Source organism: Lepeophtheirus salmonis, chromosome 12 (genome assembly GCF_016086655.4).
Source record: "Lepeophtheirus salmonis chromosome 12, UVic_Lsal_1.4, whole genome shotgun sequence".
NCBI classification, from domain to species: Eukaryota; Metazoa; Arthropoda; class Copepoda; order Siphonostomatoida; family Caligidae; genus Lepeophtheirus; species Lepeophtheirus salmonis.
The window spans coordinates 2021842-2033844 of record NC_052142.2 but is presented as its reverse complement, the minus strand read 5'-3'; the positions used below and the strand labels follow the sequence as shown (position 1 = coordinate 2033844).

The 12003-nt window shown below is 28.8% G+C and overlaps 1 protein-coding gene across 5 annotated transcripts; it reads left to right on the top strand.

Moving 5' to 3' along the window:
* The first annotated feature begins 5399 nt into the window (after positions 1–5399).
* On the top strand, positions 5400–8590 carry LOC121126893 (cytochrome P450 307a1). Of its 5 annotated transcripts, XM_071891923.1 has the most exons (6): positions 6156–6516; positions 6574–6648; positions 6855–7051; positions 7182–7728; positions 7800–7869; positions 7938–8590. In XM_071891923.1, exons 1-6 carry the CDS (start codon positions 6303–6305, stop codon positions 7984–7986), a joined length of 1152 nt encoding a protein of 383 aa, XP_071748024.1. In that variant the 5' UTR covers positions 6156–6302; the 3' UTR covers positions 7987–8590. The 5 variants fall into 5 exon arrangements, with proteins under 5 accessions (XP_040578184.1, XP_071748024.1, XP_040578185.1 ...); XM_040722250.2 differs by adding an exon at positions 5400–5622 and having other exon boundaries at positions 6340–6648; positions 7800–8590; XM_040722251.2 differs by having other exon boundaries at positions 6163–6516; positions 7800–8590.
* The last annotated feature ends 3413 nt before the right edge of the window (positions 8591–12003 follow it).

Here is a 12003-nt window from a genome sequence, read left to right as displayed (position 1 = left end):
TTCCAAGTTTAAAAAAGAAGGCTTTAATTAAATATAATCTACATAATAAAAAATATACTATCATACATTTATGTTAAATATACAAAATTAAACAATTGGAATCATATAACTAATAACAATAAATTATCTATATAGAATATTGAAAGTATAGATTGATCCAAATAATAGTTTCTTGTCCATCGGAATCCAGTTAAATATGTCATAACTTTAGGTTGCAAAACCCAAGCGAGACGTGGAGTTTAATCAAAAAGATAATCCCCCCCTCTTCTTCATGTGGAAGTTGCTATATACAATTGCACACAGGATAGATATATCTCTACCAATGAGATCTAACTAATTATTAATAATAAAGTAAATGTCAAAATCATAAAATTAGACAATAAATATACTAATCAAAAAATGTTAGAAATAAATCCATCTTAAAGATTTAGAGCAAAAGCTAATTATGTAGTAATGTCCGGCGATATTACTCCTTATTAAGAGCATCAAAAAAAATATTTTCCTATATGATTATCTTTTTGATTAAACTCCACGTCTCGCTTGTGTATTGCAACCTAAAGTTATGACATATTTAACTGAATTCCGATGTTAAAACAAGAAAAAATTATCTGGATCAATCTATTATTTCAATATTCTGTATTTATAATTTATTGTTATTAATAGTTATATGATTTTAATTGTTTAATTTTGTATATTTAACTTAAATGTTTAATGGTTTATTTTTTAGTATGTAGATTATATTTAATTAAAGCCTTCTTTTTTAAACTTTGAGCTTCAAATATATTTCAAATACTCTACTTTGTCGTTTCATTTGCTATTATTCTGAGAATAAGGTTCATAATGAATTGCAATTTCATGGAGTGTGACGTTTTCAAATCTACTGTAACGGATAAAAAACGTCGAAGTCAATTATACGTAGTATATCTTCATTAAACATTTTGCTAATAAATACATTCGTTATACCCTCAAAAATCATAATAAAGCAGGCAGATGATAATCACATCAGTATTTTAAACAATGATACCATATGTATTTTTCCCCCCTCCTCCTTGCACGCGTTTTTCTCTACAATATAATCAACTATACCTATACTTAATTAACATAATGCTCGCTCCTCTTTTAAAAGAGAAGAGAAATAAGTATTTGTAGGGTAGGAAAACAAAAAAATTTATATTACTTAAAGAAAATTACTAATTAACGCCATCTTTATAAACCATGTTGCAGATTTCTTCTTTCTTTTCTTTTGAAATAGGATAGTTTAATTTTTATTGATTATCTATTTCCTCTTAATGTCGTATTCTTTGTCTTTTCATAGTTTTATGTAGAAGTAGGACTATTGTTAAAATAACAATTATAGAGCAAATATGAACATCATATTTAATATCTACAATGATTATCTTGACTACAATTCCTGAAAAATCTGTCTAATCATACAAAAATCAAGTAAAATGAAGCATCTTATTTGGAACTTAATATTTTTTTCAATTGCTTCATACTATACCTTAAGCTTAAGAATAAGTCTTATATTGCAACTTAATAAGATTTACTCTCCAAAAAGGCCAAATTTTAATAATTTTTTTAGCTCAACTTTTAATTTTCTATTGGAATATTTAATAAATTAGCAATTAAAGGTTGTGGGAAAAACGATCCATATTTATATATAAAAATGTCATCAAATGAATAAATCGGTAATAAATACTAATCAAACATCGTATATCAGGCATAATTAAATCGGGGTAAATCTCCTTGCCTCTAAAACTTTAATTACTTATTAAAATTAGTCACTTAATTATCTTGAATTTTGAAACTTTTTTTTACCTAACCTTACATCGTTTATTTACAAAATATTCAATAAAAAATTCAATTTAAACTGAAAAAATCTATCCAAATCGACTTTTTTTTCAGTGAATCTTTTTCAGTCGAAATATAATAAGCTTATTCGTTAGTTTTGGCTATAATATAAAGTAATTATAAAGATATATTAGCTTCCAATTTAGATCCTTCATTATTCTTAGCAGTTCCAGCCATTCCAGCGGTCCCGCTTCTTGAACCACTAGAACTGGAGCCGACAAAGTCGAAGCAATACCGGAACCGACAAAGTCGAAGCGATACATGAACCAACAAAGTAGAACCGATACCGGAACCAAGACTTCAATATATTGCTCATCAGGTCTCAGTTCTTGCGCTTTTATTCCTATATGGAATAAATAAATTAAATAAAAAATATATTATAAACAATCAATAAGTCAATTTTCTGAGTTTTTTTTTGTGCAATTTCCTGTGATTTTTTTACTTTGCCAAAAAGATATAGTTGTATTTGAGTTCCAAATAGCTCAGGGTTTCTTATAGATCTGGAAAAGGGGTTTTAGGCACCAGACAGTGTAAATACAAGAGGGAAGGTTCTGGGGTAGATTATGGATCCAGGTCCGTTACTAAGCTTCTCAAGACCCTATAATATGATAGATATAATATTTCTTGAGCTAAGGTTTCCCAAACTTAACCATAAAAAACTCCCCTCTACAATAATACATTTTAAACTGAGATCCCCTTTATACGAGCTTTCAGGACCTCTGTTGGAACTCATAGTACTACGCTCTCTGCATATAAGGTAGATGCAGGCCTGTTTGTATGGAGTATCATTTCCGGGGGCCGAGTTTTCTAGTAACACCACTTGCTTTAAGTGCCTGTTACTAAACGGATCATGTATTAAAAAGAACCGAGACCGGAACAGAGACAGAGACCGAAACCGTTGAAATGAAAGAACTGGGACTGATAGAACTACTGAAACTGAACCATGCACAATATTGTTTATTACACTTGAATTTTGTATGATTAGGGAATTTTTTTACGAATTTTTACATGATACCATAATACAAAACCAATTTTTTATATGCTGTAATGTTTTTATGAATATACATTAACTTTTATTTCCATCTATAGGGTTCATTCACTTCGAACGATTCCCTAAATCGAAATTATACTCTGAAAACTTGATCTTTTAAATTTTACTCTCGAGGCCAACCTATGTTGGTTGAAGTTCTATGTAGTTATTTCGTGTTCTACGACTCAAATAACAATAATTAATGTTGACTTCAACTGGCAGGGAAAATGCATTTATATCTTTAGAAATAATACAGTCCTTCTATTAAGTAGTTATTACTAATTAACATATCAGTAATATTGTAAAAATATTATAACATGTGTAGTAGTTCTCCACCGAACTGTTAATTCATCATTTCTCGAGATCAAAACTTTGACTCAGAGAGGGCATTAATTCCGATAACTTTCATTTGATAATGAAATGACAATAAACTTAGTCATTGATTATAGGATATTCACATATACAGGCAAGATATGAGTTTCAAACGCCTTCTAGGAAAGACTATGTTATTGAGGAATCCTACATATCCACAACACCAAAGAGATTCTCCAAGATTGTTTTTAATGAAATCACTCATAAAAAGTATATACCAGATGATTCTCATGAAATATATTCCAACTTTTGCATTTTATGCAATGTTAGTGGCCTTTGCTTTCTGTTGTATGGATGTACATTTACGTTGTTCTTTAGATCCTTTCCTTCATCACGAGTGTGCCTCTTCAACTTTTATTTATTGACTTAATTGAAAGGTTGTAAGATTTTGTCCACACAAAAAGCAAGGTGGTACTTTTGAAAAAGTGACCATCAAAGTCCCCTATTGAGGTGCACAACCATCAGTTCTAAGAAAACTAGCCGTTTTTGTTTTGCCAAACGGACATTTTGCCAAAGGACCATCTAAGATCTACTGAAGAGTGATACTTTATATATTGATATATGTGATTGCATATTTTAATTCAATTTAAAATGATAGTATAATCATAAGCATTGTTCATATTCTATATATGTCATATAAGTATATTAATAACTGTTATTTTGTAGAAAAATATGTTTTTATTAATTAATGATCATAATATAAACACAGAAGCATCTTCGAATGTGGTTCGAAAATTTTCCATTGTAGTACTCCATTAATTAAATAATATAACCCCAACAACGATTCGAATCGAAAAAGTTTAAATTACTTCTTCGTTATCAGTTAATTACCAGTCGACATGATCGATTGTTCATATTGAAAAATATAAATAGAATGACGGAAAGGTATATTATCAAGCAGCAACAGTGATTTTAACTTTGTTATGATACGAAATGTATCAGAAAAAGGAACAGTTGGCGGTTTTGTGGTTACACCACCGATAAGGTTGGGGGAAGCACTCAAAGATTGTGTGGTAGGAGAGCACGAGGAAAGGAGAGACGTAATCGATGAAAATTGTAAAGCTCAGTCCAGTTAGAGCAATTTGGAATTGGAATAGAAAGATGAAAACAATGGACTTTGTCTCTTCATGAACTTTATTTATTGTCCAAAGTGTAAGAAATACATTACGTAGTCACTAAAAGGACTCGAATTCTCAAATTTGTATATCTAGGGCTGTGAATTCATACCTCCAATGAACCTGAAGCAAAATTATGAAAAGCACAACAAGTGACTTATGGGCTCCTTCAACGAATTATTAGTGTATTTTTTTAATATCATAAAATGACATTTTAATAAGTAACTTCTTTCGTAACAATTGTTTAAGTTTTATTTATCAAAGAATATTAACATGAGAAACTCTATATATTCATTAAATCCAATTTACTATTTATATCATCTGGCTATAATTTCCTTTATTTGTAAATTAATATTAACATAAATTATTTTGCCAATGTTTAATTCTTTCAAATAATTTATTTATTGAATAAATGTATACTACAAGGCTGAACCCTTATCGGTCAAGCGGTTCCGGTTTTGAACCCTTGGAACCGGAACTGACAAAGACAAACGGAGACCGGAACCGAGATTGCAATATATTGTTTATTGGTCTTGGTTCTTTTATTTTTTGTTTGTTGTATTTTTTAGTATATTTATAACCTTTCAATATACGATTTACATAATTTAAAAAATAAATGAAACATATTGTTATCTTTATTGTATCACGCCAGCTTTTTTCCAAAAAGAAATAGAAAAAAGGACCTAAACAATCTAGTAGTTAGCCAAATAAGCCATCCATATCAACTGCTATTTTTCTCTTAAGTACTACGCAACTATTATTGTCATATTATTTCATCACAATTTTTTGAATGAATTCAGAATAACACAAATTATATACCCATAATATTAAAATCATACATTGTATTTTATTCAATATTCTATTATTATATTGCTTAGTAATATTTTATTAAAGCGTAAGTATAGATTTGTACTTCCGTATGATTGTCAAATTTTGTTGGTGTAACAATATAACTTGGACTACAACTTAGAACAAAAACTCAAAAGAAGTTTCACATTCCCAAATTCAAGTAAAGTGGTAAATGAAAAAATACAGTTTATTGGTAATTATTCTTCCCTTTACAAAGTACTTAATAATTATTATAGATTAATCTAGAATAACATTAAGTGAGGGTGTGATTGATTTCAACATTAATTAATAATTACACACCCTCACCATAAAATACTAATTTTTTTGTGTACTTCTTAGAGAATACTAGTACATAAAGTGTTAAGATAAACATTCCTACATAAATACAAATGCCATCTTCGATCAGTTAAGTTAAACTAAGTTAAAAAAAAATATTGTTTATCTTGTAATCTAAATATAACAATTATATTATTATATTAGGAGATTACAAGGGTCGTTATTCATATGAATTTATCTTGGAACATCAAAAATACTTTATATTTTGTAAATACTGTTTTTTTCTTTCTAACACATAATCTGCTGTAACAGAACAAGACACTACAATACATAATTATTTTTTTTCTGTAATCACATTTCTTCAATGAAGAAATAACTATTTTTATAAATGTACATAGCGTATTATAATGTATATACATAAATATACTAATATTGGGTAGGCTGTCTGGTGGAATATGAAATTATTTTTTTCATGACCTGACAATCACAGAGTGTACAACAAATATCAAAAATAATGAAAAAACCAAAATATATACTAATTTATAAATAGGTTATTAAATTATTACATATAAATTATTACAACATAAAATGATAATATGATTACTTTCTTTAAACTCATATATGTATGTATATTTGAAAATCATCTTTTTTTGGTAACTCATTGTTTAAAACTCGACTGGTTTTTCCAGTAATTTTATTGGAAATGTAGAAATTAGTAGCTTTTTGTATTTTCTATTGTTCTCTCCTTTTCATAAATCACACGCCTCAGATTTTACTATTCAATTTGTGTAGTTAAAAACAGGAGCCTCATGGAGTTGTACGGATTAATTTTTATTATTCTTCTAGTTTTGACTGTTATATACTACTTCTATAATGGCAAAAACAATAACATATATCCACCAGGACCTTTTGGATGGCCTCTCATTGGCTCTTTGCATCTTTTAAAAAATTATGAAAAAATTCCGTTCGAGGCATTCACAAAATTAAGAAAAATATATGGTGATATATTTTCAATAAGAATTGGTTCGTTTAACTGTGTAGTTGTAAACGGAAATGAATTAACTAAAGAAGTACTTTTAGCAAAAGCAGATCATTTCTCAGATAGACCTAATTTCCATAGATTTCGTAACATTTTTGGAGGAAACAAGAATAATTGTAAGTTGCAAATAACAATATTTCATAAAAAGGTATAGTCGTGGAAAATCAATTTCGATGGATTCTAAATTACTACATATTCTTTAAAAAATATATTTAATTTGTTTTTTAAACATAATATTAAATATTTTATTTTAGAAACATGCAGTTATGCTGCAATTATTAATATTTATAGAATTTTAAAAACGAAACATTTTATCTTCTAGCAGTAGCATTTTGTGATTCATCATTTCTTCAAGAGGAACGTCGCAAATTAATAAAAAAATTTACTATTCCAAAATCTCATTCTCTTTCTCTGGATCGACTTGACCGTTTGTGTCAAGAAGAACTGAATCATATGATTTTACAATTTAACATGTTCAAAAATTGGACAAACATTGATTTAAAATCTTGTATAAGTAAGGTATTGATTTTTGAATTTACTTTTTCTATAATAAAATATTGAATTTAATCAGCAATAAATTAATTATAGATTTTTAAATTTGTATAAACATACACAAAAATTAATAAATTAATTATATCTATTTCTATAGGCAACAGCTAATGTATTTATCCGATACTTCTGCAGTATACATTCATTTAGTTATGACGATAAATTATTCAATTCTTTTATTCAATCATATGACGCAATTTTTTGGGAAGTTAATAATGGCCGTCTTATGGACTTTTTTCCTTGGACATCGCTGTTTGCAGGTTTTGTTCAGCAACCTCTCAACTCTCATTGTAAATTCATTAGGAACTTTGTGGAAAATAAAATACTTTTAAATCAAAAATTTGACGACGATTTTTTAAATACATATCAAAGGATAGAAAAAAATAAAGAATTAATATTATTCGCCCTTGAAGACTTGATTGGGGGACATTCTGCAGTAACCAATGTTATTTTAAGAATTCTTGTTCATATATTGGAACATGGAGACATCAAAAAGGAATTACAAAAAGAGATACAGCCATTTCAAGCTTTGACTTTTAAGGAAACACGAAATATGGTCTTACTTAATGCATGTTTTTATGAAACAGTTCGACTAACTTGCTCACCAATCATACCTCACCGATCAAAAAGAGACACAAGCATAGGAAGTATGTATTTATACATATGTTTTAATATTCTTTTATTAAAGTGGATATTTATTTTTCTAAATTTATTCCAGACTATTGTGTTAAAAATGATACAGTCATTTTCATCAACAACCATTTCCTGAATTATTCACCCTCCCTATGGTATGAGCCATTAAATTATAATCCTAAACGGTTCATAGATACTGAAACTGGTTTTTTATCCATTCCAGCACATTTTCAGCCATTTTCTATTGGTCGTCGATCATGTGTTGGATATAAACTAACACAGCTTATTTGTACTTTTTCTGTAGCCCATATACTAAAAACACTTGATTTATCAATTAAAAATATGGAAATATCATTACCTCCAGGAATGTTGGCAACAAAACCTGGACCTGTTGTTTTTTGTTCAAAAATACTCGCTGATACTGAAATAATTTAACCTTATAATAAAATTCATAAAATTAAATTTATGAATCTTAACAAAATATTTAATGTTGCAAGTATTTACATATATATATTAATTAATCTAATACTAATGTACCATTCTTGTACATGTTGGCTGTCAAATATGTATAATAATTCAATATATATATAGTTTTACTGACCAATATTAATTTCTAAACAGAATAATCTATCTTTAATATTCGGAAAATAATGTACTTTAAAATTTGGATCGTTTTTCAAGAACCAACAACAGTGATAAGATAGAAAAGGACGAGATACAGTACAAGACCAACTTTAATACACAAATTAAGGTCCTATACTATTTTTGAAAATATATTATATAAATCGTGGTACGACATGTATTATCCTGTCTTGTTTAATACCTCAAATGTGAGTTGATAAATAAGGAACAACAAAATAAATGGAAATTTGAAAATGTGTATATTTTTATCTATGACAGAAAACAACGAGTTTAATATTGTCTATCATCAATATTTTGGTAAAAGATGGGCTTATATTGGTTTGGTCCCTATTATCGGTCCGTAAAAGTCCACAATTTTAAAACACCCTCTGTTATTATTTTAAATACCTCAGCTTACCAACTGAAGTAGTTTTGTAAAACTTTAAGTATCTTTCATCAACGAGAATAGTGTGCTATTATTCTTAATTTAGTTTTAATTAAATTGTTATAAGATCTTTTGTGGTGGAGATTTATTCATGATGACGTCACTGGCGAATATCTATGATAAATTCATTTGGCTATGTCAATTCTATAGGACGGGTTAACATCCAATTCCCACGCGTCCCAACATATATGAAAAGTCGTAAAAATTTTGGGACCGATACATTTTCACTAAAATCCCTTAAAAATTCTGATTTTTCCAATTTTTTTAAAAGGCTGATATACATAACATAAAAAAATATATAGTGCAATCAATCAAATCTCAGAGAGATTAAAGTTAAAGAAACATGTACAACTTACCTTGTGGAGTAAATGGTTTAAATTTTTATATGAATTACATTCGTTATTTTTACATTTAAATTTCAATATGGTAACACATGGTCACCACCATGGCCTCTGTTCTAGATCAAAAACTGGAACAGACAATTAGCACGAAATTTCCAGACACGAATTAGCAACTTTGAGTGGCGCTATCTTGTAGTAAGAGATTAAAAAAAAATATATAATATAAATCGGTTTGATTCATGACGTAATAGGTCCTTTATGTTATAATTTGGGATATAATAAAGACGGATGAAGCACGGGAAGTAAAATCACTTAATCTATTTTTTTTTATATGGGTAAACCTTCAATAAATATATTTGACATATATTTGATAATTGGCAATATTTTGAGAAAGCCAAAGTACAAAATGAAGTAACTTAAAATACATGGAGATTATGTTCTTAGAAGAAGTATAAGACTTGAATTAAAGAACACCTATAATTTAGAAAATAACTTATTAACGTTATACAAACCTATGAAAACCAATAATACATTCGCAAAGACTTCAGTTTAAAAATATAAATAGGATTTTTTTAATAAAAAAGAAAAATATATATATATATTCTCGGGGGTGGGAGGGGGGTGTTGGTTTTGATCCAAAAGTTATTATTATTTTTTTTTAACTCTAATTTATTCATGTAAAATACATATTACAAAAGAAATACTTCAATCATCCGACAATAAAAATGTTCATAGGATCACTATTTAAAAAAAAACTATAACGAAATAAATAAATAAAATGTTCAATACGCAAATTTCAACACTCTATTATATACTAGTATCCCATTCTCTTCAAAAGTGTCAACACCACACCACAAACAATATTATCCTATTGTTATCGATCCCGTCTCATTAAAAAAATCACCCCATGATTTGAGGCGGGGATTAAAATTCAGAGGCTCGTTCATACCCATATGATGTAAGAGAGGAACTAGGTTGTTTCCCACAAGTTAAAAATAAGATTCCTGTAATATCCCAAGCCCTTGGCTCCTCTAGTAGTTCTCCAGGACCCATAAATACGCTCATTTGAAAGTAGCTCCCAAATTTCTCTTTGAACCAACTTCTCAGCCTTAATAGCCATGTATCCACTACTCCCTAACATATGGAGCCATTTCAAATTAAGAGTCCTCCACGCTACCTCCACATCGAGAGATCAAAGCCCCAACCCCTCCATTTCCTTACTAAACTAACCAACCTATCTTGAGATAAATTGGTCCTCTTTTCATTCTAGATCCGGTCCCCTCTCTCTAAGGGGCGTATTTTTTCGTCATAGGGAGTGTACCTAAGAAAGTTGGTCACTTTGGGAAATATTATCCCTATCCCGTATTTTTATTCGCCCGAACTTATTCGAAATATGTTTTTTATGCTTTTTCACTCCTATCGAGATGGTTCCAAGAATTTTTCTTTTGTTTATTTGCATTGTGATTCCTCACTAGCAGTAGATATAGCTATTCCTAAGAGCGACGTTGACTCTGTGTATCTGAAGTTCGGAAACTGAAGAGAAAGGATCTCCGCCTTACTAATATGAATTTTCCGTCCAGATCGTTTACTCAATTTGTCTAAAACATTGATCAAGTTCCGAAACGATGTCTTTATGTTTGAAATGGCTCCTATAATAAGGATTGGCAAGTCATCAACTAGAGAAGTATTTTTCATATCCTATGACTATTTTTAAGACTCTTAATGTATTGGAATTGGTCATATTATATAGGGAATTGATTGGCAAGATGAATAACGGTGGAAAAAGAGGGTCACTCTGCTAATATCCTCTATCAATAGGATATTTGTTTTACAAAATTCAAAAAGGAGAACGGAAGGTCCTGGAGATTTTATTTATTTTTATATTCATCGATGTAATTGTATTTTTCAATTTCCCTCCTGAGTAATATTAGCTCATAGTATTGCGCTGAAAAGTTCAAGTAATAACCCTCTTGTAAGGATTTTTCTTTTCTCCATTGTCTACAAAAATTGTACAACGATTTCCCAGCACACTTTGTACAAGCATATAGTTTCGAGAGATACTATCCCGCTTCTTTTGCAAACAGCGCTGGATCATCTGCAAAGTCTCCGGAAGTAAAAAATTTAGAATTAAGATTAAATTTGAAAAAAATTTCAAACATCGGTAGCTATTCATACAAAATTATATTTATACAAATTAAAAAAAACTCTAATTAACTTATTGCTGATTTAATTCAATAATTTATTATAGAAAAAACAAATTCAAAAGTAACTTATTCAAGATTTTAAATAAATGTTTGTCCAATTTTTTAAGTTGTTAAATTGTAAAATCATATGATTCAGTTCTTTTTTTACACAAACGGTGAAGTCGAATCAGAGAAAGAGAATGAGATTTTGGAATAGTAAATTTTTTATTAATTTTCGACGTTCCTCTTGAAAAAAAGATTAATCACAAAATGCTACAGCTAGAGGATAAAATGTTTTGCATTTAAAATCCGCTTAACAATACATTCAATCTTCTATTTGTTCCAAATGTACTATTTCTCTTAGGTTTCCTATTTTCATACGCATTATTGGAGGGATCATAGTTTTTACCTATGAAATTGAATGGGTTCTTTGATATTAATTAAATCAATTCAAAAATTCATCGTATAATTTTACTGCGTACCAATCTTTTTAATTACACATAGCAATTAAAAAAAAAAGGTTCGGTGTACAAATTAACAGCTATTCTTAAGGCAACATTCGCTAATTTCAACTTATCGGAATAAGATACATCTGAAGAAATCTTTTTTTTTTTTTTTTTTTTTTTGGTAATAATGTTTTTTGTTTCCACATTATAGTATTCCTCCTCCAGAATATCTTTCAAATAAGCTGTGATGTTA

Coding starts and splice junctions, on each gene's coding strand:
- LOC121126893 (XM_040722249.2), top strand. CDS start 6,303: ATGGAGTTGTACGGATTAATTTTTATTATTCTTCTAGTTTTGACTGTT. Junction 6,649..6,854: donor TGGAGGAAACAAGAATAATT/GTAAGTTGCAAA, acceptor TTTATCTTCTAG/CAGTAGCATTTTGTGATTCA. Junction 7,052..7,181: donor TAAAATCTTGTATAAGTAAG/GTATTGATTTTT, acceptor CTATTTCTATAG/GCAACAGCTAATGTATTTAT.